The 26,771-nt window shown below is 35.9% G+C and overlaps 1 protein-coding gene across 5 annotated transcripts in view; it reads right to left on the reverse strand.

Moving 5' to 3' along the window:
• LOC117421120 (BDNF/NT-3 growth factors receptor) overlaps positions 1–26,771 on the reverse strand; it is an 82,116-nt gene that overhangs the window by 22,822 nt on the left and 32,523 nt on the right. For all 5 annotated transcript variants that reach the window (XM_034035080.3, XM_034035079.3, XM_034035078.3 and 2 more), the window contains one exon: positions 3,903–4,091. In XM_034035080.3, coding sequence (XP_033890971.3) covers positions 3,903–4,091 — 189 coding nt within the window. The remainder of the gene's footprint in view (positions 1–3,902; positions 4,092–26,771) is intronic.

Below are 26,771 nucleotides of genomic sequence, written 5' to 3' on the forward strand. Positions count from 1 at the left end.
TTGTTTTGAGATTTAATATTGTGACTTTGTCTGTTAAATGTGATTTTTGTATTTTATTTTTACAATTTAAACAAAAAAACTACTTTATGACATTGCCCATGGAATTATGCTTCTTAAAAGTAGAACTACTTTACAGTTTTTGTACAATAGATATGCAAATCTACCCCTTTAAACTTTTATAGGTCTGTCAAGACTGATAAATAAATGTAAAAAATGTTAATTGTAGAAAGCAAATCAGCCACCACCCTCCAACCAGAGCTGATATATTGCATTTGTAACCAGAGTACTATAATACCAATATATCCTTGAAGAAGAGCCATTTTCTCAAACTTTCTAATTGATTTGTATCCCCTCCCCAAAGACAAGCGCAATTTGATAATTATGACATTAACTGGGTGCCACTGGGCCTAGGCCTTCTATTTTTATTATTTACCGGGGCAATAACCTCATTTTAAAGGCACTAAAGCCATACCAACAAGCAGCTGAGATGGGTGCTACAATGCTCACTAGATGTGACCCTAATTACGGTCAGGATTCTGGCTCAGCATTAAATGTAGGAGAGGTTCTTCAAAGCCACCCTGACACTTTAAATTAATTATATGTCACAGTTAAACATATTAGATAAGTAGAGTAACAGACACCAGCTTTTCTCTATTAGCCATAAAGTATTGTGTGATTAGAAATATTATAGCCATTTCTCAAGATAAAGCACCCACTTTGAAAATTAGGTAACATATAATCCTTTGACATTTTCATTGGTGCTTTAGCTGTCAGGTCAGGATTAGCCCAACACTTTGGTATCAGGGGCTAATGTAAAATAAACAGACACACAGGGTGTAAGACATATGAGTAATACCACAGGAAGGTAAAAAAAAAAAAGTTATTTTCTTTTTTTCAAATAGATCTCACAAGATTGCTGATACTAACTCATTTTAAATGATGCACGCTTGATCATCATTATTTACATCAAGTAGATTCATAAAAGGAATACTCTACTTAGGTCTGAAGTATCTGTTTATTTTCTATGGACTAAGTGAGTTGGACTACTTAAAACTATAGCCTTCTTCCCTAATGGAAACAATTGATTTTGTTTTAAAATATTACAGTGTCACTAGGGCTTTTAATGGTGCCATCACACTGCCACTGAAGACTTCATTGATGTACTGTATTTGTCTTCTCGTCATCGATATTTGCAAATACTATAAAGTTGTCTCTTCTTGCTTTATACTCAATCAAACAGAGTTCATAGTTATTGGCAGATTATATAAGACTAAAAAAAAAAACACTATCCCTTCTAATCTATTGCATGAGATGAAAATGTCTCACTCACCCAAGGATGGTTGAAATAGTTCATAATGGTAGACCTTTTGGAATAAAGGAACATCACACACACACTACTTAATAAGGACAGTCTTTGTTTTCTTGGTTCTTATCTGCCCCCTCAGCAAAAATTAATTCCTGTCTTGTCTGAATAGTATTGAGGTGACCAATTAAATTCCTACATCCAATTGAAGAAAATATTTAACAATAAAACATAACAGCCTCTTTATCTGTTCTACTGAAAATACATCTGAATAACATGTATAAATAGTAATATGCATCTAAATAACTAAACATTTTATTTAGATTCCTGGAAGCCACACCTCTGTAAAGCCACAAGCCATTTTTCACAACTATATCTGCATGAACGGATTATTGGGACTGAGCTCTCCACAGTAAGCAGGTGCTGACACCAAGGTGAAGGTCAATGGTGTTGATTGGGATAATTTGTGTTTCTTATTCAAAGAAATAACTTCTTGAATTTGTGTTGATTGCTGCTCTCCACAGAGGCTACAAAAATCAGTGTATCTATCCCGGGAGAATGACTAGTGTGACATTTAGTCTTTGCTTTTTATTTTAGTTTTATAGCTCACATAGCATTTTTGAGTGGAAACAGATATGCCTTGACCAGTGTTGAAAGTCACTTCAGAACTGTAAAACATTGGACTGAAAACATTCATCTGCTTATGACCAGAGTTCTGATTTTTGGTGGTTATTCTCCACTCCAGGAACATCCAGGAGACTGTAGATGGATTTGTTGGTCAATGAAGCCACATATTCGAGGCTGGAGAAGTCTCGAAAATAATTCTGTTTTCCATTATTGTTGCTGAATAGCTGCACAAAACTCTCACACAGCTCTTGTCATGTGCCACATCCTATTGCAACCAAAGAAACCTTCACCGTTCTTTAAGATAATGGAACCTTTTTATAAATGTTGATGTAAATAATGGTTTTGTCAGTTTTTATGAATAAAATTGAAGCTAGCAATAATCTGGAATATAGTACAGCTAAAATGGCATACTCCTTTGAATCAATGTATCACCTTTTGTTTCAATCACTGCAAAATACTTCCCAAGACTAATAGCAAACTTGTAAAAGGTGTCATCATTTAATATCTTGACAACCTGTTCAGGAAGGAAGCAATACCTCATTCCTGAACCTGTTTATAAAACTCAATTACTGAAAAAGAAATATAATTAAGAGTCAGCACTTCAGGTTGATGACCGAAGGTAGTTCTGAGCCTTCTGAGGCTGGAGAATGAGCATTCTGCAATGCAGAATGAAACGGATGCAGTCAAGCATTCTTACAAATTTGCATTACTCAGGTAGCATATTTCGCAAGTATTCATTCCCTTTAGTTTTTGTGATGACATAATGTACACTTGATAGTGGGATATTTTTTACAGAGAAGTTTGAATCTCTGCACATCAAAGACATTTGCATAAAACTCTATTACTTGCTCAACTTTAACATGTTACTTTTAAACAGCTACACTAGTTCTGATTGTGAAGCAGCCACACTGTAGTTTGGTGGGACTGTACCGGTATGGACTGAGAAATGTATTTGCACTATGCAGGACATTTCAACCATTTTGTAAAGTTTGAATTCAAGCAACGTTTTTAACATGACAGATCATTTAATCAGCTTTATCACATGAAACAAAACTTGTTGTGGGGTGGGTGCTTATTTTTTCCCATTGGTGTTTGAGACCTGGAGCACCCACAGTCAGTGCCTATGCAATCATTATTTGATCTAAATTTGAAAAGAGTAATTTAAACAGCACAGATCACTTACAGTACAGGATATCATTTCCACAGTTAAATACAATGTTCATATTACTCAAATTCAGCAATTTCCATGAATAGATTTGTTTGATCTGTTATGAAAGAATCACATTTGGAAAAGAAACCTTTGTTTTTTCAGCTGATTGCCATTATGCAAATATATCTGTTCTCTCAGAGTACTGTATTGACCCCGGCAATCTTGTTTTTTAACCTTGTCTGCAACTGGCAGTTCTGTGATTTATCTACAGTATCAGGAATGAAGACAGAACAACCCCTACATCAAATTAAGGGAAGATCTGTTGTAGATGGTTAGAGCACCGAGGAAAATATATTTTATATTAATTATGATGGGCTTGCAATCTCTGCCTACAATTCTTTTTTGTATGTTACGATTTTACCCATGCTCTTGCCATGTTTAGCATGTTGCATAGCTACCAAACTTTAGACAATACAAGGCACTTTAATACCTTAATAGCATGGAGGTATGCATACTGACCTATGCTGGGTGACTCTAGGGTTTGAACATGTGTATGGAAGGTGGCTTTTAGCACCTTTGAAGAACTACCCCTGGGCACTGGAGCCAACACAAGAATCGAACAACAGCAAATAATATAAAATACAGAGTACTGCATTTTATGCTGATTTGTTGATAACAGTATAAAATCCAGGTTATGCCCAGGGCAAAATGCTAACCTTTAAACATATATATACAGTCCAGCAAGATAAATATGTAAATTAATTTCATGCGTTGGTAGGAAAAGAGCTAGGGAAGGAATTTGTTAAACAAATGTTTACTCACAAGTGTCAGACTTGAGCATGCTGTTAGTGCTCCTGAAATACTGGGGGTTTTCAATGACTGGAATCTTCGTCATTCCAATGATGACAGCATCAGAACCCATTTCCGATGAAGAGGGGGTGTTACTGCCATTGGACACATGATGCAGAGGGCTGGCTGAGTCATCATCATTGCTGATCACTGAAGAGGTTCCTGAAATAATTATAAAACAAAGCTTTAATTGTAGTATTTTGCCATAACCACACATGTGAAGTCAATAGTACATGTTTTGTCCCTTTACCATTATGAAGACATAAACTAACAGTAAACTGTACCTAAACACCATGTAAAGTTATGTGTATATGTAAATGCATTTCTTGTTATATACCACATTCCTCTTGCTTAGAACTACAGTACTTAATAAATGTTATTTTTGGCGATTAATTACATATCATACAGTGTCATTTAAAACTTCAGTTTTTGTTAGATTGAGAGTTGTTAGGGCTTTAGAGCTTTAAGCACAAGCCAAGTGAAATAAGATGAAAAGGAAATCACCAGTCCATGCCCAGAAAAAGCACAAACAAAAATTTTATGAGTTGCAACCACTGTTAATTTTGGACTTGGATGAATTATAAATGGGAATGCTTTTCTAATAAGAATGAATGCTGTTACTAAAGCCTTCTGCATTGCTTTGACAACCCAAGCTTAGTCATGCAATAGAATGTGCCCCTTGGCAGTGATGGCATACCAATATATATATATATATATATATATATATATATATATATATATATATATATACAGTGCTGTGAAAAAGTATTTGCCTCCTGTCTGATTTTCTGTATTTTTGCATATTTTTGACACTGAATGTTATCAGATCTTCAACCAAAACCTAATATTAGATAAAAGGGACCATGAGTGAACAAATAACACAAAAATTTGATACATATTTCATTTATTTATTAAAGAAAGTTATGCAACACCCAATGCCCCCGTGTGAAAAAGTAATCGCCCCCTTAGACTCAATAACTGGTTACGCCACCTTTAGCAGCAATAACTGCAATCAAACTCTTCCTGTAGTTATTGATTAGTCTCTCACAGTGCCGTGGAGGAATTTTGGCCCACTCCTCCATGCAGAACTGCTTCAACTCAGTGACATTTGTGGTTTTTCGAGCATGAATTGCTCATTTCAGGTCCTGCCACAACATCTCAATGGGGTTTAGGTCTGGACTTTGACTAGGCCATTCCAAAACCTCAAATTTCTTGTTCTTCAACCATTCTGAAGTAGACTTGCTTGCATGTTTCGGATCATTGTCTTGCTGCATGACCCAGCTGCGCTTCAGCTTCAGCTCACGGACAGATGGCCTGACATTCTCCTGTAGAATTCTCTGATATAGAGCAGAATTCATGGTTCCTTCAATGATGGCAAGACGTCCAGGTCCTGATGCAGCAAAGCATCCCCAAACCACGACACTACCACCACCATGCTTGACCGTTGGTATGAGGTTCTTACTGTGGAATGCAGTGTTTGGTTTTCGCCAGACATAACGGGGCCCATATCGGCCAAAAAGATCCACTTTTGACTCATCTGTCCATAGAACATTGTTCCAGAACTCTTGAGGATCATCCAGGTGCTTTTTGGCAAACTTAAGACAAGCATTCATGTTCTTCTTAGTGAGCAATGGTTTCCGCCTTGCTACTCTGCCATGAATCCCATTTTTGCCCAGTGTCTTTCTGATGGTGGAGTCATGAACACTGACCTTAGCCAAGGCGAGAGAGGCCTGCAGATACCTGGATGTTGTTCTAGGGTTCTTTATGACTTCCTGGACGATTTTACGCCTTGCTCTTGGAGAGATTTTGGCAGGACGGCCACTCCTGGGAAGATTCACTACTGTCCCAAACTTTCTCCATTTGGACAATATGGCTCTGACCGTGGTTCGGTGGAGCCCCAGAGCCTTAGAAATGGCTTTGTAACCCTTTCCAGACTGATAGGCATCAACAACTTTTTTCCAGAGGTCTTCAGGAATTTCTTTTGTTCATGGCATGATGTGCCTCTAGAACCTGTGTGCTGACAACTTCACTCTGATGGTAAGGGCCAAAGTTAGTCAGATTTATATTTGGCAGGGCTGGCCCAAATCAGGCCTGGTTGTTAACCAAAGTACTCAAACAGCTGACCCTAATTATCCCTTTAATTGGGTTGAGTTAACTAGGGGGGGCAATAACTTTCACACCTGAAGATTGCATGTTTGATTACCTTGCACACCAAACAAATGAAAGAAGCACCAAACTTTGGTGTCATTTTTTCTCTCTGACTCCCTCTATATACTACTACAAGCTACAAAAAAATCTGACCAAATACAATGTGAAAAATGTGCAAAAATGCAGAAAATCAGACAGGGGGCAAATACTTTTTCATGGCACTATATATATATATATATATATATATATACACACACACACATATTGAGCAAATAAAGGTGGTTTGATATTCCTGTGTCGAGCGAGTCATCAAGCTTAAGGGTTTTATCACTGGAGAGATATTGAGGAGACATGGAATAGTGCATGTCAGCTGTAACTCCTGTTCAACACCCTCTACTGCAACTGCATTACATTACTCCTCTCTGTGCTCTTTGTCATTTATAAGACTTAGAGCTGTGTCTGCTGAATTAGATGCCATTTTTTGGCTAATGTGATAGTGCGTCAGCACCACAGAGTGTACTTGTGCCAGGGATTAAACTGCAGGACTGGCTACAACTCAACCAAATGAATGTTTCATTATCAGAAATAACTCATTCAAGATTAGCATTCTTTTTTTTCTATTACTTAGTGGCTTGAGAGACATGCATGAAAGTTAAATACCATTACTGTAAAGAATGATATTTAAGGTTGTAGTGATTCAAATGGTAAAAACAGTTCAGATATTTGACTGGATTCAGAACAAGAGAAAGTTCTCAAGAGGACATAGGAAATACATTGTGTGTGTGTTCAACATAGAGATACCTGTTTTACTTTCTGGCACTGTTGGGTTTAATTAAATACCATTACACATCATAGATCATTATCCAAGCTGGCCTATTTCAACCCCAGCACAAACTATAATAAAACAAGGTCCACTGATCCCTAAATCGCCCAAGTCATTCATCACGCCAGTCAATGCATTAAAAAATGAATTTGATATGACATCAAAATAAAAAAATATCAATAAAAAATGATGAATTAAATATTAAATAAATAAATAAATAAACATATGCTCTTGGCAGCACATGAAGGGAATTCATTCAAATATCTCATTAGTTTTTAAGGTATATCCTCAAATTATCTGAGCTCCAAGAAGCACACCTTCACAGCATGAGTTAGGCGTTAACACTATGATAAATTGTATTAGCATTTGGTAAAATAAATAAATAAATAAATAAATAAATAAATATAATAATAATAATAGTAATAATAACAACAACAACAACAACAACTATAATAATAATAATAATATTAATAATAAAATGAGAATCTACACTGTGTAATCTTTGGGTTAAAATAGAAATTGGGGGTACCAACACTTCATGATGACTTCATATTCAACACACAACTGTAACGACAAAACAGTAAACAAAAAGCAGGGGTTCTTTCTCTCTCTTTTAATTGACAGTTATAAACTTTTAACCTAACATTGTTTGCCTCCTGCATGCACTATTAGAAGTGGCATGTTAAAAGGATAAATGCAGGTGGGAGACAAAAAGTATAATTTAAATTGATGGCTTTCAAATTAAAAACCTTGAACCACCACCCCATCCATTCTCGGTTTGTCTGAGGCCAAGGATAATCAACATCACTGGGGAGTCAGCTGCACAAAATTACAGTTGAAATATATATTCTGTTAAAAAAAAAACCTTCTGGTGCGGTTTAGACTGTTAACTGAAGAAGATAAGCAATCATACCATAGGGTTTGAACAACCAGTGCCTTGTTGATGACACATTTACAACAAGAGTAGTGCGTGTTTATAGCTTCAGTCAAAAGGTCAGCATGACTTCTTTTTTTCTGTTGCTTTGTTTATTTTACATTACAAAACAAACATAATACAAGAAATGCATTCTACAGGAGAAGTTCTTGTTAAACCAACCAGAAATATATTTTACAAATAAATGTATCTTTTTAAAATAACATTTGATATCATCAAATCAGGTAACCCAGCAATATCCCTCATTTGGACATTCACCAAAACTATTCTATCAAAGGCATACCTTCCATCCATCCACTAAAGTTAGTGTACCTGAACATATACCCATTTAACTTCCTTCCAGGTCTTAAACAGGTAATTATTTAATGATACCTATACAACCCAGAAGACCCCTGTACTAAACTGATAAAGGACAGAGGGTGGCTCTGAATGCCCAGGTGGGCAAAGCCATTCTTTGGGTCAAAGGAAGATCTCAGGGGGAACGTGTCTCAAAATTGGAAACTTCGTTCACCTTTATTCAGTCTCCAATGTAGGTCACAAATGCTTCAGCTATGTAGGCTGGTTAAAGTGGCTGCTGCAGCTGGGGGGACTTGTAAATAAGTGTACAGTTTATAGAGATACAAAAAAAATAAACTAGCTACATTCTGTGAAAACATTTATACTAGAAGTCCTTATAAATGTCAACGTGTGTTTATATAGTTTAGCAGGGCCTGCATGAATTAGAGATTGGGAGCCTGCATTCATTTCATAAAAGTCATGTTTTCTGATCTATATTAAAGGATCCAATATTCTTTGGTTGCCCAACAGCAGTGGACCAGGTTTGCACAAGTTGTCTAAACCTTTCTGCAGTTTGTTTATTGTAGTTTGTTGTTGTTACCCGAGAAAGGGTCTCATCCGGTAACTTTCTTCTCATGTTCATTTCAGCAATAGAAAAAAAGTCATACAGAAATAGTTCAGTCATAGGTAAACAAGATAGATATAATGTAAAACCATATCTATCAATGTGGGGTTTAATTGGGTTAGTTGGGTCTAGTGGTTAATGTTGTTTTAATTTAAAATCAAGAAAGCAGATGACTTTCCCCTGGAACATAATATTATATCCTTTGTTTACATTCCATTTCAAAAACATGTTTTTCCAGTAATAGTGGTTTGTTGCATGATGTTGCACAATGTACTCTTACATATAACCTCTAATGCTTGATAACTGTTTTTTTTTTTTTAACACACTAATGATACTAGGCATAACTTAATTAACAATAACAATAATCATTAACCTGATTGCTTTTTAAGCTGCTGTTGCTTAACAGAATACTTTTTAAAAATGTATTTAAATAATATATTCCTTAATGGCATTACAATTATTAGATGTCCTTTTATAAAAATATATAAAAGACACACACACTTTCAGGATTGCTGAATGGCTTATCAAATGCAATGTGAAAATTGCTGCTTACTGATAAGATACTGCACCTTCTCTTTCATGAATAATTTAGGAATGCATGACTCCTACTAAGTCATTCTGATTAAAGAGTAAGTAGTGGGGTTCCGAAAAATATAGCGTTACACATCCCCACGTGTTGCTACAACTGTTTAAATAACATACCTGTAATTTTTCTTTTCATTGTCAACATCTTGACAACTTTTTACACTCATAACTTTAAAGTCTGTTTCAAGCCTCTTTTCAAAATGGCCGTTCCAGTGCACTGACAGTGTAAGGATTATTGCCCACATTGTCAAACAGGTAACACAGCAATAATGATCCATGATGTGGTATGAAACAGAAAAGCCAGAGCACTTGTTATGGTTTTTTTTTTGTTTTTTTTTAAATTATTCTTCTTGCAGTGATTTAAGGGACAGATCGCAAACCCCAGGGCACTAGAGCGGCCATTTTGAAACAAGCTTTAAAACAGACTTTAAAGTTATAAGTGTAAAAAGTTACACTCAGGATGTTAATGAAAAATTACAGGTATGTTATTTAAACAGTTGTAGCAACACATGGGGACGTATTGCACACTGTACACAAAACAAAAAAAAATGTTAAAAAATAAAGACACCCTTTCGAACACTGATCTCGCAGTGTTTTTTGCAATACCAGGTAAGCCCAAATATCCCACCGACTGCATCAGCAGCACTGGTATACTGTATATTCATAATAAAATAACTGTCTATTCTCAGTCTCTCACTTGCTCTCCGCTTCAAAGCGCTGTTTCAAAATGATTATGTCAGAGAATATGTTCTTGTGTGAGTATATATTTATATTAAACATGTTGCTTTATATAAACCTACAGATTTATTTATCTTTTTCTAAATAGGCAGTGTTAATCATGGGTATGTCAAACTGTATAACAGAGCAAGTGTAGTAATAAAATATGTCTTTAAAAAAATAGTCTGCCGGGGCTGTCGTTAGCTTAGACCTGACTGTAGAAAGCGTTCAGTAACTCCTAGTTATCGAGAGCATTTTGCTGTCGTTCACTCTTATGAATAACAGGTTGATGCTCAGGACCGATGAAATCTTTACGCTAATGGGGTAATCATTAACCTCAATTCGTTAAAAAACATGCCTTCATAGACAAAAATCGTTGGGGCTTGACGCATCTGAATGATCTCTTATGAATAGCAACTGCCATTAAATAGGCGGCTATGGACAAAATCCGATCGTGTTTTCTCATTTCGACAGGCGCTAACCCTTTATGATAGACCCAAGTGGGGTCATCTAAATGTTTACCCAAGTCAGAATGAAAGGAGGTGACTGTTTGCCATCAAATGCTATTGATTTTCCTCCACAAAACTGATTGATTGGAAGGAGATGAAGGTTTACAAACAACACTCTAAAGTTTCAAGCTACTGAATCAAGGATGTGTTTCTTTGAAACAAGAGGTTAAAAAATAGGCTATCCAAGTGTTATATGGTCAATAATGCATTGCTTACTGCTACTGCTTGTGAAGACAAGCTTTTAGACTGTATCGAGTGTAAGGAGGTAAGAGTCTTCTGAGTTGATAATATCCGAGACAGAGTCGAGAGAGACTGTCGTCTCCAAATATGTTTCATGCATTCTCTAGTTATAGCTATTACGGTTTTGTTCTTTTCTTGTCTACGGATAGGTTTTAATAAAGTAATTTAAGTACCGATTCGACTCTGAGTTTAAATTCAACATTTCAGTCATTCAGCTCTGTGACAGATTGCTGTTGCGACACTAAAAGTGAATGGCAGAGAGATTCCTCTGTGTATATAATTGTGTTAAGTAGTTGACCCTGCAGGTCAGTAACTGCCAGTAAACAACTGATATAGGGGTCATTACACTATTATAAAACCTGTTCTTTCAGTATTTTTTCAAAAAGGTATAATTTTTTTTTTTTTTTTTTAATCTGCACCATGTAATCTTCTGCATTTTAAAATATAATTTAAAATCCCATCTCTGTCAAATCCATGTACAGACTGTGGCTAGTTGCTGATTACAGTAATTTATTGATGGATTGATTGTCAATCAGCCCTGGCCACGTGGTATATAAGGAGCCAGATCCTCTGTTCTGAGCTCATTTAGTTTAGGGAAAGGACTCGGAGCAGCAGTTTGTGATCCCTGTCGCACAGATGTGATAGTTCAACTTGGGTGTATTGATTTATTTAGTTATTTTATTTGTTTGTTTAAATATTTTGTTGAATTTGTTAATAAAAATGTGTAGCCAAGCTGAACTGCAGTCTTCCACCTCCGTGTTTGTCTGTCTATTCCTGCCGCTGGCCAGCCATGACCGCAATGCTACACTAACACATATGGTGGCACGGTGAGATAGTGACCCCTAGCTACCCGTGGGGGAACTACGCCCTACACAATATATACATTTTTATGCGCAGGGCCTCAGCCCTGCTGAATGTTTTGTAAGAAAAGAAAAAAAGTTTGTTTTATAAGTCCATCGGTGCGTGGTGCTCAATTTTTCAAGATTTGTTTACATCGGTCACATTTGATTGTTGAAGCCTGTTTGTGTTCAGCTTTCTTGTACCATCATCTTTCTTGCCAGTGCTAGCATATCTAGCTGTACAGCAGATATGCTATAAATGTTGTAAAAGCAGCGCACATGCCCATCTATGTCAGGATTTTACACAGAGAAGAAAGCTCATTATTGATCTGTTTAACCAATTTTGTAAAAAAAATAAAATCAAAAGAATGTTTTGGTTTGTCTCTCTTGACTAACACTATTGGCAGACTGGTGCATTAACATTTTGATACAGTGTAAAAGTGATGAGGCTTTTTGCATGGGCAGATCCAGGGGCATATGTTTCGTATCAGGTATCCCCACTTCATGACAGTCTTGGCCTATTTTGCTGCCTTTAATTCCAAAATACTAAACACAGGAGAAATGTTAACTACAAACCTGAAATGACAAAAACAGCTTTTGTGTTTTTGTACATAAACAGCTAGTGTTTCTCCCTCTGTTACATTGTCTATTATTACAAAGGCAGACACACAATTGAAATCAGTTCCATTCTCCACAAGCGTCTTAATGATGCAGTGCATCTACTAAGTAAGCTCCTCAGAATTAGTAGTTGCAAAGTTATGTAGGATGAAAATAATGTACAAAAAACAATTGGCTTGATCATCAGTGTCCTTGTCGCATACACGCAAAATCATTCATTTTGCCATTTAAATATTCTTCGTGTGCTGCATACACTTTAGGGAAATACTCTTGTTAATTGACCAGTCGTTTTTTGTGTACTGCTCTGTCAAAATGCTTGTCATTGTACAATATGAGGAATTCACCAATCATGAAGCTGGTATTTGTTTGACCCTGTTGCCGTAGTAACCAAATGCACGGCATTGACGCAGGACCGTGTACAGCTACTGTAGCGCTGCTTCTTCTTGATAAACATATGAAATGAACAGGGGAGGTGAAGAGTAATGTAAAATACTGTAAGGAAAATAAAATGCATATTTTTCACGGTAGGCAGTCAAATACACGATTTCTGTGAAATTCATGATATCGTGAATTTTCCGGGGCCCTACATGTAAGGCTAGTATGATCTGCGCTCAATCTGTATCTTGTTATTATCGCCTCCTCACACAGCCCTAGTAACATCTGCCTGGTACAAAATACTCTCTTGACTCTTCTTCTCGCTCTCCTCCTGCAGCTCTTCTGCTGGTTCTGTGACACCACCTGGTTTCAATAAGCGGTACACTTAACACACACAGAGGCACTTGGTAAAGTTAGCACCCTCCCTCGTGGAATTAGGAGAAACAATTTAAATACATTTCCATAAATTAACATTATTAATTGTATTTAAATGACACACACGCAGTACCTCTTTACATGCAATTCATTCCACACACAAGGTCGTGTGCCACTGCTTAGTGAATGCAGCAGGTGCACAAAGCACACAGTAAGGGGCTTTACGCGTGCAAAACACATTACCGCTGTTTAGTGCATGAGGCCCATAGTCTCTATTTAAGAATATGTAAAATTATATTGGCAGGTGGAACAACATCCCCTTTCTTTGTGGGCCAGAGCTGATTCTGTGGAGCCGAATGCCTCCTCAGGCTGACGTGTTTGCTTTTGGCAATCCCCTTTCACTTCCAGGAAGACTGGGTTAAGAAAATAGATAGATGTTTGAGTACAGTTATATGGGCCAATAAGAAACCCAGAATTAGTGGGAGCAAATTGTACAGGGCTAGAGACAATGAGGGTCTGGGACTTCATAATATTTACAGGAGGAGCGGGACCAACTTCAATGGCAAATAATTGAACAACATATAGTAGATATAATGGGAAATCATCAAACTTTGGAGTGTCTGGTTTTGCCAAAAAAAAACAAAACCTCATATCTAAATAACCCAATGACGAGATTCTCCTATACTATAGCCAAATCATTTCACAAGTTGACAGGGTTTAATGGGAGATTGTCACCAGCTGCTCCAATTTGGGGAAACTAGTGAGCCTATTTATAGATATGCATAGATGGACAAGGGGATAACAAAACTTAAACACTTATTCAGTAATGATATACTGTCTTTTGAACACATCCAACAAAAATATGGTATATCTAGAAAATATGTATTTCTTTACATCAAAGTTAAACTTATAAATAACATAGGACCCTAGGAAAAACTGCTACCTGTGGATTGTATAGTTACAAAAAGAATATTGATAACAAACTGGAAAAAAATAAAATCTGTAAATATAGATGACTGGATGAAGATTTCTGGAAAACCTTGATGTATCCGTAACAGAGAACAGCACATAGAAAGACATTCAGTGGCACACAGCTCATATAACCTGCTTCCCAAGAATAAACTGGGAGCATTCATTTGCAAAAATGGACAGCCAAAAACGGAAACTATAACTAACTGAATTTTGTTTTACTGATGGAATGACTGTTACACGCATGTTTTTTTTTTTTTTTTTGCGTGTCCTGTATAAAACTAAAAAACTAAAAAAATGTGAACCAAAAAAAAAAGATCCTTGACGTTGTTTTTTTAAAGAATAACAAACTACTGCTGAGCACTAAAAAGGGCACTCCAAGTAGCACCTTACAGAAAACAGACTATTTGGTGTACATTAATTAATAAATACGGCTTTACAACACATGATTAGCCTCTAGCATAGCTTAGTATTTTAAAAACAGGTTGAACTTCTGATGATTATTAGTGTGGAGAAACTGTTTTAATGCCCTATAAGATGAAAACATGGAATAATCATCAGCCTTACATCTTCAAATCAGGTATATCTTAAATATTCTCCTGATGTTAGAATGTATAAAAAAATACGCTTTTAGTTAATAAATGTTTTGTTTTCCTCATCACTTGCCTTACTTTAAATTTGTATAAATAAAGACATGACAGACTTTTGAAAAATGGTGGACTCCTGTTACTCTTGTAAGTATCTTATTTGTTCTGGTAAGTACTAACAGTCTGACATGTGCCCTGTCAGTTGTTTCTGCTCCTAGAAGAATTTCCTTTTGAACTCTTAGACACAGTTATAATCACATCCACGTATCTGGGATTCCCCTTTGGATTCCAGTCTAACATGTACCTCACAACACAGTGTACAACATCACCTAGCGCTTCATTTGGTGAACAATGGTTGTACTGTAGCAGTGAGGAGGTCTTATCACGGAGGGTTTTTTGCGATCCTAGTGTTATGTCTACGTTCCAGCCGCATTGCTTTCATTCTACCATGCAATAATTAGGCGCTTCCCATTATTGCTAGCAATTTCATTAAATGCATTTCCAATTACTTAGGAAAATCCTGGAAGCGCTGCATAAATTCTCGCTGTAAAACTGCCCACATGAGCAGTGTTTGATAGATACATTTATACCAGCAGCAGTCTACATGTCATGACCTACATGGCTTGATGATGAATTTATTGGCATCATTACTGGCAGTCAAATGAAACACAGATTTGAGACAAAGCAAAACAGCATAGTGGCTATATTCATCGATCCAGATGCATGTCTAGAACAAAAAGCCGGAATACAGAGCAGAACATATTCTGTACAGGGGTTGAACAAAAAAATTGGGTACAATTGTGTGAGTGAGGGCTGCAGTGGTGACGTCAGACCAGGAAATGAAACAATAAACGCAGAATATACAGGGATAAACTGAGGCGTAAGGGCGCTCAGCTTTTCATTAATACACAAAACACTTTATACAAAACACAAAATAAAGGGCTCACTGGCCAAAGTAAAAAATAAACACTAACAAATAATTATTTTTATAAAACGAGTACCTTGTTCGCTGGCTGATAGCATTCATTCTTTCTCTCCTTAACTCTCCTCTCAACTCTGAGCCCAGAGTGGGTCTCTTATACTGTGGCTGGAGCCTTAATTACTCATTAAACAATTACCTTATTAAGCCACATTCCCATGAGCTACTTAGGATGGGGGATTCAACCCCATCCATGTCACCACGTTAATAATGTCAGACGGCTTTCATCCGTTCACACACAAACACAATAATAATAATAATAATAATAATAATAATAATAATAATAATAATAATAATAATAATAATAATAATGCAACACAAATATACAAGAATAAATAAATATGCACAAGGGGAGGGCACCCCATCACAACTTGTCATAACATCTTCTAATTCCTTCAGAAAACTTTTAGGTAGAAATCTGCAGTGACGTCTGTTCTCACTTTTGAGATCCTTCTGAAATGTCAGTACTTAGAGCACTGTTGTATACAGCATACGTCAACCAAAAGCCTACAAAAAGTTACTGGGATTTTCAGTTCCTATTTTTTTCAAAAGCTTTACATTTAACATAAAGAATAACTACATTACCACCTCTCTATACGCTCACTTTGTGAGACAACCATTTTGTGTATCAGTGATTATTAGAATGAAATGGTGTATATAGGTAATACGCTGGAGCCATTTAACTGTAGCCTGACAGTTATACTATGCAAAAAAGAACATTTTAACATTGCTGTGTTTAGATGAAGACAGTGTTGTAAAGAAATAACAACACACAAAACAAGAAAAGTGGTTAATAAACAGAATGCTACAAATACAATTCACATTTTTCAGCATTCTTTTGTTATAATTTATTACTGCTTGCTAGCTTTAAGATGTCATATTTGCAAATGAAAACAAGCCTATATAAATGTATATTTGATGGTTCAGCCTTCTAGTGTGAGACCCCTGCAGAGGGATCTTCATTTATTTATTTATGTATTTATTTATTTATTTATTTAGTTTGTTTTGTTTTTCTCCTTGAAATAATCAGAGGGGAAGCAACTATATGTTCCCTAAATAGGCCACTGGCTGCCAACACTGTTGTAATTTGTCTTTCCCATCCAGAGGAAAACCTATCACCACATTGCCAGGAAGTGGACGTTTGTCAACGTTCTACTTGGTGTGACTGAGATCTGGAAGCCTCTGTCATCACCAAGAGAGATACGATTCAGGCCCAAGATAAGGCTTACTGTGTAACAGCTTTTGCTGCTGTAGGACCGTAACTGTAATCCTGGAATTTCAGATTTTAAAAGTTTGTTAAATTATCAGTAAGGTATAAATGTACACTCTCTATAATTCTCTGTTGTTGTTTCTGCTTAGACTGAAGGAAATTAATATTATGAAATTTGGGAGATGAAAAGTACCCCATTTACAAAGGAAAACACATTCAAAAAGCTTTAGTCCCAGTTCAAAGCTTGTATAACTATTCTTAATGGAATCAAACACTAATAATGTTGCAAATCCAGAAATAAACAACAAGGGCCAGGTCTTGAGAAAAAAAGACACAAAAAACTCAGAATTGAGCACTTTGCAATAGGCATTAAAGAGGTCAAGCTAGCACTGCTTTGCCTTTGACAGACCTAAAATATATTGTTAAGCATACTGTAATAAATTGTAATTGCCTTGGTTTCTGCAGCTGCACTGATAGTTCTCATCACATCAGTGTCAGCGCCCGGGGGAAAGAGAAGTGGCAAACAAATGTGTTATTTCCAGACACCAGCTAGTTAATAGAGCAAATGAATAACCCCATAGTGACAGGAAACAAACAGATAAACAGGAGCCACAGCTGATGGGTTTATCTGTCATGCACCTGACTTGTCAGACGTACCAGAGTCCCTGAATACTTCCGAAATGCACACAACTAACAGATGTCTGGAACTACTCCAGCAGGTAACGAAACTTTTAAATATCATATATTTTATGTATCATACCAACGGAATTAATAAATTTGTGCAAAGTGTGAAAGACACCAGAAAAATGTTTATTTTATTCACTTTAATTATACTTATTGTCAATACTATTTGTAAAAAGCTAATTTTAAACATAAATGTAAAAATATGCATTAAACGGATGGATATCCTAGGATTCTTTGATAAAATCACTCATAATGTAAGAATGGGTTGCATCGAAGGGATTAATTACATGTGGAATCATTTAGTTGCAGCTCATCAGAAAATACATGTATAAATCACATGCCTGAACATGGTCACCAATCTTAACCAATGCCCCAGTCCTCTTGTTTCTAATTGATTGCATGCCCAATCCCTGAGAGAAAAAGCATGTGACACATAACAAATTAAAATGAGAGCTAGGAAAACATTCATTAGGGAGCTGAACGTCTGGGACTAAAAACTGTAAACATTAAGGTTGTAAACTGGATGACTGAAAACTATAAAAAAAAAAACTGAAAAATGACACAACACAATGATAATATGTAGGTATTTTATTGTATTAGCTTATTATCTTTTTTTTTTTTTTTTTTTTACAATCTTTGCATTTGAAACTACATTTGTGTATACAAATTATAAAACTATACATTATCATTAAATAGTATACCTCGGTGTAAAAAAGATATAAAAATGTTATGTTTTCACCCATTATGAGTAATATATTATTACAAAGTCAGTTTAAAAACACTCCTCAAGTGTTTTTTTCATATATTAATACATTAGTAAGTGTGTAGTTTTATAACCATATATATATATATATATATATATATATATATATATATATATATATATATATACACATACATGGTTATAAAAAGTATATGTAGTAGATTAGCAATTACATTTTTTTTTTCTTAATATGTTAATACATAAAATTAAAACAATTGAATAAATCAGATATGCAACCGCAGGCAGCTCAGTCATATACAGCTATGGTCAAACGTTTTTCATCACCCTATATATATATATATATATAAATACATATATATAATTAACACATTTTGCTTCATAAAGTCGAAAGAAACCTGCTGAATAATGTTACGTTAACATATTGCATTACATACCACATTGTAGTCTTCCATATACTTAACAGAAAACTGACAAAAATCGAACATTTTGAAATCTAACATGCAATACTATACTACTGTTATGACTTCAGGCAGACTTTTGGACTTTTGCAATATCATTTTGTAGTTTCTTTGATGACAGGATGTTAAATAAAAGATCTAAATTATGTTCCTATAGTTTTGTTTTTCTCAATCCTAAAGTTCTAGGTGATGGAAAACATATGGCCATAGCTGTACATACACGGTGTATGTTATATCTCAATAGTTACGGGATATTGTAAATGGATATTCTGCATGTTGAAATGTCAATGCCATGTGTACATGTTGGATCAGGCTTGTAAAAACGTTTTTAAGGGCTTCCTCACAAAAAAGTGTCTTGTATCTAGGTTTTGGGTAGAAGTCTATATGAATTATTATGGGATGCCGTAGAAGTAAAAGTATTCAAGTCATTCCACAGGAATTAAAGGGTTCTTTATATCATGTACATTTTTAAAACATTTTAATTTCTTACCTGTTAATATACTATTAAGTGTGTTGTACATGATTAATTAGTAAGCATGATTATTCGAAAGCATGATAATGATACAAGCAGAAACAACAATATCATTCAGAACACACATAATAGGATACCAAACAGGTAAAAGATTATATATATATATATATATATATATATATATATATATATATATATATATATATATATATAATGAAAACATACATGATATCCCTTTAAGATGAGCTAGTGATGCCAACTTAACCCACCTGTGGTATTTGCTTCCCATTGTGTCTTAGTATTGATCACACCATCCTGCCATTAATACTTCTGATATTACAGCTTACTGTCCTAATTTACTTCTAAATCACCTGCAGACCTGTCTATGCATCCATTTAAACTCTGTGGTATACCAAACATACTACAAGCCTTAGATTACTTGTTACAAATTGAATGGCCTTTTATAGTGAAAGGATGTGTGATGAAATTAGTTGTGGTACACATCTATATCAATTCTCTGTGAATTTAAAACTATTGTTACCTCCTTAGTATGTGTCAAGAAGCAGTAGTCTCTGTGACAAACCAGTCTTGATATCATCACTACATATTAAAAAACAGACTTACACATTCAGGCTCATATGTAGTGTGGCTTGGTAGCTATACCTTAATGCCTTGTATTATTTTACAAAAATATATATTACACAATGCTAGTTAAAAAAAAAACATTCAACACAAACATATATCTGTATTTAAGATATCTTTTCGTCTCCCTAGTGTGCAGCTTACAGTTCCAAGCACTCAGTGCATTAGGCCCTCCCACTGCTTATTTCATCAAACCATCCACTGGAGTGTTATGAAATAAAACAAAACCTAAAAGAAACACAGACAAAAATAAACAAATAAATAAATAAATAAATAAATAAATAAATACATGATTTACATTTAAAAATAAGATGTTGAAATAAAAAAAAGTGGTAAAAGAAACATATCACAAATGAAAAGGTGTTTATAATGCCAAAACATAACTGAAAATAACAAAAACTGTTTTTATCTTTCATTTTTTCTAAAATACAGTAGTCTCATAAGAGCTTTCAGACTATTTTACCACAAACTATGAGCAGTGACACATAAACACACACATATAAGATGTGAGATCTGCAATGCCTTTACCTTTATGTCTTTAATGACACATACAGTACAGAGGGTCTTCATAATCCTGTAATAATCGCATAGTAAGTGAAAGGTACAGTATGATACAATTTTGTTGAAGATTGGTGCAAAGCCAAGGCAGTTATCGTGTTAACCAGGTATAGTGTGACAGAGAGACAGACAGACAGATTTTCTCTGTTCAATTTGATGGTACTGTATGTTAAACATCAAACTAAACAAAACAACTACAAAGTCAAGCAACGCTATAACTAAAGAAAATACAATCGGCCATATTTTCAGAGTTTACTAAGAAAAAAACTATATGACCATAATTTAGATATTTTATTCACCATCATGTCAAAGAAACTACAAAATTATATTGCAAAAGTCTACTGGAAGCCATAATAGCAGTACATTATTTCATGTTAAATTTCAAAATGCCACATTTTTCAATTTGTGTCAGTTTTTTGATAAGTATATGGAAAACGACAAAGCAGTATGTAATTCAACATGTTAATGTAACATTATTCCACAGATTTCATTCGACTTTATGAAGGAAAATTAGTTAATTTTATTCGGTGATGCAAAACTTTTGGCCATAGCTAAATAATCTAAATAATGTAAAGGAAGGTATCTTAAGTACTCTCAAATTGTTTGTTTCTCGGTTGTGTACATTACTGCTGAATTTTTGTCTTTAAAAAAATAGCAACTGAATAAAGACTGGAGTAAACACTTTGAAAATATGGCCCATTGTGTCTATTATTGTGGTTTCATAAAACAAATTAAAACAAACAGTAGCAGAACACTGTAATTTACACTTACATACTAATCCACCACAGCGTACAATCTGTACTGTATTTATTTCATTTACTTTTTTTTATTGTCAATTCTTTCCCATTAAGTATTGTTTCAAATACTGCTTCACCTGGGCTCTATTACATGTAATGTCAACAGGAACATTAAAAAAATCTAATCATAGAACTCTGGTCTACAAAATGTATCTATCTTATTATCAAAAATCAAGTCTGTTTTGAGTTAGCTGCTCAATGAATGGGAAAGGTGAAAGGGATTTGTATGTCTGTATGGCTTGCTTGGTTCCTGCTCAAGTCATTTCAAGGGTGTATGTAGAATTATTTTGGTTCCTATTGGGACAGCTGTACTACCCTTATAAAAAAAAGTTTACCATAGTAAAAGATTAGCAAAGTGTAATATAGCATAAAGAAAGCATGGTAAAGCATAGATAAACATTGTAAGCCCAGAGAGGTATAGTAAAGCACATTAAAGCAAACTAGGATAAACTATGTGTAATGCATAGTATAGCCATGGGAAAAGCATGGTAAAGCTGCCAAAATACAGTGGTAAAAAGGGTAGCAACAAAAGAAGCGTTCAATGACACAGGTCACTAAGTGTACAGAGACTTTGAGTCCCAGAGCAATCAATATACACAGTAGCAACTTCACTGAACCATAGACAGGGTATGTAATCAAACATTTTGGTTGCAGTTATAAGCTGGAGTTTTTCACTCCGTGCAAACAAGACTAATTCACAAATTGGAATGTGTCTACATGTGGCAATGATGAGTGTTTAACTGTGGTCATACGTGATTAATGTAAAACAGTATACAGCTACAGCAGTAAGGAAATGGGTGTAGAAACTACTTTCTGTAATAAGCTAGAAATGATCACACTATGTAACACAATTTTTGTTCCTGGGTAGTAAGTGTTATTTCCTAATTGCTTATGCCTCAAAAGTATAGAAAATGGCTATTATTCCCCACAAACTTTGCTTTTGTGACCAGGACAGTGATATTTCGAAATTTACCTATTTCCAATGAGAAAACGGGCGAATTTGTGTCTTTTCGTTCACATAAAGTCAGAAAAAAACAACATATGAATCCAAATTAACATGTATTTATACTAAAGTAATACAAAAATGACTACAAAAGATTTAGAAGTGAGTAGTTTTTCGAGATTTACAATTATACTGTAAATCACTTTCACGAATCAGCCCCCAAATGTAGTCTCCCATCATGTTCTCGTTATACTGTCCTTGGTAGCGGTGTTCAAAGTCCAGTATATCCTGGTGGAAGCGCTCGCCTTGCTCCTCCGAGTACGCTCCCATGTTCTCCTTGAATTTATCAAGATGAGCATCAAGGATATGGACTTTGAGGGACATCCTACAGCCAATTGTGCCGTAGTTCTTCACCAGAGTCTCAACCAGCTCCACATAGTTTTCGGTCTTGTGATTGCCCAGGAAGCCCCGAACCACTGCGACAAAGCTGTTCCAAGCCACTTTCTCCTTACTAGTGAGCTTCTTGGGGAATTCATTGCACTCCAGGATCTTCTTTATCTGTGGTCCGACGAAGACACCGGCTTTGACCTTTGCCTCAGACAGCTTAGGGAAGAAGTCTTGAAGGTACTTGAAGGCTGCCGACTCCTTATCTAGAGCTCTGACAAATTGTTTCATAAGGCCCAATTTGATGTGCAGTGGTGGCATCAGCATCTTCCGGGGGTCCACCAGTGGCTCCCACTTGACGTTGTTCCTCCCCACAGAGAACTCGGTCCACTGTGGCCAGTCCCGCCTGTGGTAGTGCGCCTTGGTGTCCCTGCTGTCCCAAAGGCAAAGATAGCAGGGAAACTTGGTAAAACCGCCTTGGAGACCCATCAGGAATGCCACCATTTTGAAGTCTCCTATGACCTTGATGCCATCTCAGAAAAATGCAGATATGTATCCACTTAGGCAGCTGGAACTAAACTGAACTGGTGGGCTTAAGGCCCCTGTATTTATACTACTATTTATATTACTGGAAAGTTCTAGAAAGTTCTAGAAGTTACTCCAAGTTTACTCAGCACTGAATCTATCTGGAATGCTCTGGAAAATAGGTAAATTTCAAAATATCACTGTCCTGGTCACAAAAGCAAAGTTTGTGGGGAATAATAGCCATTTTCTACACTTACTACCCAGGAACAAAAAAAAAAAAAAAAAAATTATTACACGGTGTCATTAATGATGGACTGTTTTGTCACAAGTTACATGACCAACTAAACTTAACCAGTTTCTTATTATACAACCCATGGATCTTCATGAAGAAGACTAGCCCTCCTGGGATATCAGGACTTCTGTATCTCACCACAGTTCTCTTAAGGCCTTTAGACCCAAAAGTATAGCTATAATTAATATTACAATATATTACAATAAGCTGACACCGGAGGCTGTGTTTCCTGACTAGCAACTATTTAATCTGAAACAAAACTGAATAAAGATATAAGAATTGCAGACTAAATCAAGCCATTTTTCCCCCCTTCATCTGGGAAACCTTTCAGTGGACTAGATATAAAATCTGTCATTCGAGTAGCTGCAGTGCACATTGCAGGGGTTTGATCAGTTGGAATATGGTCAGAAAATACAATCCTATTCAGTTATTTCAAAGATTGTAAATTAAATTTAGGTTGAATTCAACCAGTAATCACATTTTAGACAACCGTTGCCGTATGCCAAGTTCCGTTGTGTAATTTTGACTGTCAGAGTTAGAAGAGTTAAGAGAAGTTCTCTCAACTTTTATTACAGAAAACAAAGTTTCCTTTCTAACTTTTTTGTATGCCATACTTTTTACTATTTATATTAGTAGTCCAAAATACTTCCTTCTTAAATAAATGATAATAATGAGGCTTTAAGTGATGAGCCAACAAAAACATAAGACACACAAGTAATTAAAGTCAAACGGCAGGACATTCCTGTCAAAGTATTTTCACAAGTTCTGAATTGTCAGTCTGTTTTTCTTCCTACATGGTTCAGATGTGTTTTTTGAAAGTTAAAAAAACATGATAGAAATCTCCATAGGCATCCAAAAGCAATAATAAATGTCAACACAAACAATCTTATATGCTATCACATCAAGCAATCTTCTCTACTACCATTTTGTAACACCCAGATTATGCTTCACATTTCTATGCATCCTCTCAATGAAGCTGGAAACCATAGCAACAGCATGGACAACTCTTTAATCAGTGAAAAATTCCCTTTCCCACACCGCTTATAAAAGAAAAGACTGAAGCTGCAGCAAGCTTTTCTGAAGCCTTGTATAGTTTTCATACACATATATGACGCATACTAACAAATGATGCTTTGTCTGGTTTGTGCATTTCAAAGACCCTGTGAAACTTGCTGATAGAAGCAGATTTCCAACCTAGTGACAAACTAATCAGGTTTACTTTTTACTGCTGCATCGATGACAGGTCACTTTTAAGAACATAATTGGAATAAGGAAGCTACTGTACATATGTACCTCGTACAGATCTATTATTCCTGTGTTGCTTTTTATATTGATTAGCATTACACAAGGACAAACTGAAGTACAAACCTTGCTTCAAATATCTGGTGTTTTCCTACAAAAGTCATCCACATCGCACAGACTCTACAAGGTATTCTAAAAACGGAGCTGTGTGCTTTTCATGAATTATCTGACCTGACCCTCTTCAAAATAACTGACTTGGCAGCAATTAATTAAATGCGGTAGAAATCTCTTGTCAGTTTTTGTCATTAAGTTGAACAAAGTTTGTTCCTCTCAAGTTTTACGTTAAAGTGTAATTCATTAAAAGACAAACATTTGACATGATCAATTTTAATCTCAATACAATCCTGTATCCAATTATTTAGTAGTAATTTTGAAAAAATCTAGTTAAAAACACTGATCAAGCAGTAAAATATTGGTCTAGCACAGTTTATTTTTCAAGAATATTCAGTCAATCCCTATGAAAGTTTAGTAAAAGTGTAATAACGTACAGTGAAAGCATGTTGAAGCATAGGTAAACACTTTAAAGCCCAGGGATGTATGGTAAAGCCTATTAAAAACATTGAAAACCACAGTAACCTAAGTAAATGCATCGTATACCATTTGGAAAACATGGGAAACCTGCAAACTTACTGTTCACAACTTATATAATGGTTGTTCTAGGAAACATGGTCTGGTAGGTACCCATGAACAAAACCCTTTTTGTTATTGTGACATGGAGGAACCTGTAGCTGGTTTGTCTGCGTTGCCGTGGAGTAAACAGGAAGGATCGGCAGGGGTTGAGCTGATCGGGAGATCCTGTTTGGCTAGGGGTGTGCACTGGGAGCAGACGCGCAGCTCAAAAAATGGCTGCGCAATAGTTCACGGCTGCTGCGAAGCCATTCAACACAGAGATGTGCGCTGGGACATGCTTTGCCTGGCTGCTGCTTTCCTGTTCAGTCGGAATGGTAAACGACAGCACAAGATAGTGAGAGAGAGAATCAACCCACGGTGAAGCGAAATAAAGGCACAGTTCAGTGAAGGCATTACCTAGCCTGAACCAGGATAAGTACCATCACAGTAAGTCAACTAACCCAGGGGTAGGCACCCCTGGTCCAGGAGTGCCACAGACACTTCTGGTTTTTGTTTTATCCAAGCCCTTGATTCAATGATTGGCTTAATTGGTCAGAATTACCATGTGTTCCAGGTATTTAGCAATTGATGATTAAGAGATACCTACAAAACCTGCAGGATTACGGCACTCCAGGACAAGGGTTGCCTACCCCTGAACTAACCTGTAAATCTGTGGTGAAAAGTGTCCGTGTGTATGCCAGGACTGCAGAACAGTTTTACTGTTTTTGTGTTTATTAAACCCTGCCCTGGGGCTACCATTGCAGCTACCCCAAGGGCAGCAACATGCAAAAACATCTGCAATACCTGTGTTATTATTAAATCTGTGCACGTGTACACACCCTCTGTGTTACTTAGTGACGACCCACACAGGTAACACCCCCCAGTTACAGTTATATACAGCTATGACCAAAAGTTTAGCATCACCTAGAATTTTAGGATTGAGACATAATTTTAAAAAAAAACAAAAAAAAACATATGAATATAATTTAGATATTTTATTTAACAACTACATATGCTCCCAGATTCTAATACTCTCAATACCTTGTGTTAAAGTATATCCAGACCAAGTTTCATCATGACTGAATAAGCGCTTCTCTAGGAAAACTGTTTGTCTACACCTCAGAACTATGATACACTCAACAATGTATATGCAAAACTCTTTAAGTGTGAGAAATGTAAGACAACCTCTAATATACATCCCTCAATGGAGGATTAGACACTCACTTAAAAATGGTAATAACATCATTGAATATATATACTGTACAAGCGAATTCCATTCCACCCAAGAACAAAACACTGGTTCTGGGGTACTACAGATACAACAGAACAAATAGACCACACCACGGACAAATGATGATTGTGGGAAATGTGGATCAAATTGTGTCATGTGTAGATTCTCTCCCATGTCAGAAATATCATACTGTAGAGAAGTGGCTACTGTGTCTGACTGTAAAACGGGAGAGCTCTTGCCAGCTGTGAGTTCAACAAAAAGAGGCCACCTTTTTTAGTGCATCGCTGTTCACTGCCCCGTGACTTTTAGGAAATATTCTAAAAGCATTCCTGAAGTTTCCTTAGCATCTGAAGATATATCAACTTGATAAAAGCTGTCTCCTCAACGATTGAAAAAATGCAGTTTTTGTTCG

Source organism: Acipenser ruthenus, chromosome 1, assembly GCF_902713425.1.
Source record: "Acipenser ruthenus chromosome 1, fAciRut3.2 maternal haplotype, whole genome shotgun sequence".
Classification (NCBI taxonomy): domain Eukaryota; kingdom Metazoa; phylum Chordata; class Actinopteri; order Acipenseriformes; family Acipenseridae; genus Acipenser; species Acipenser ruthenus.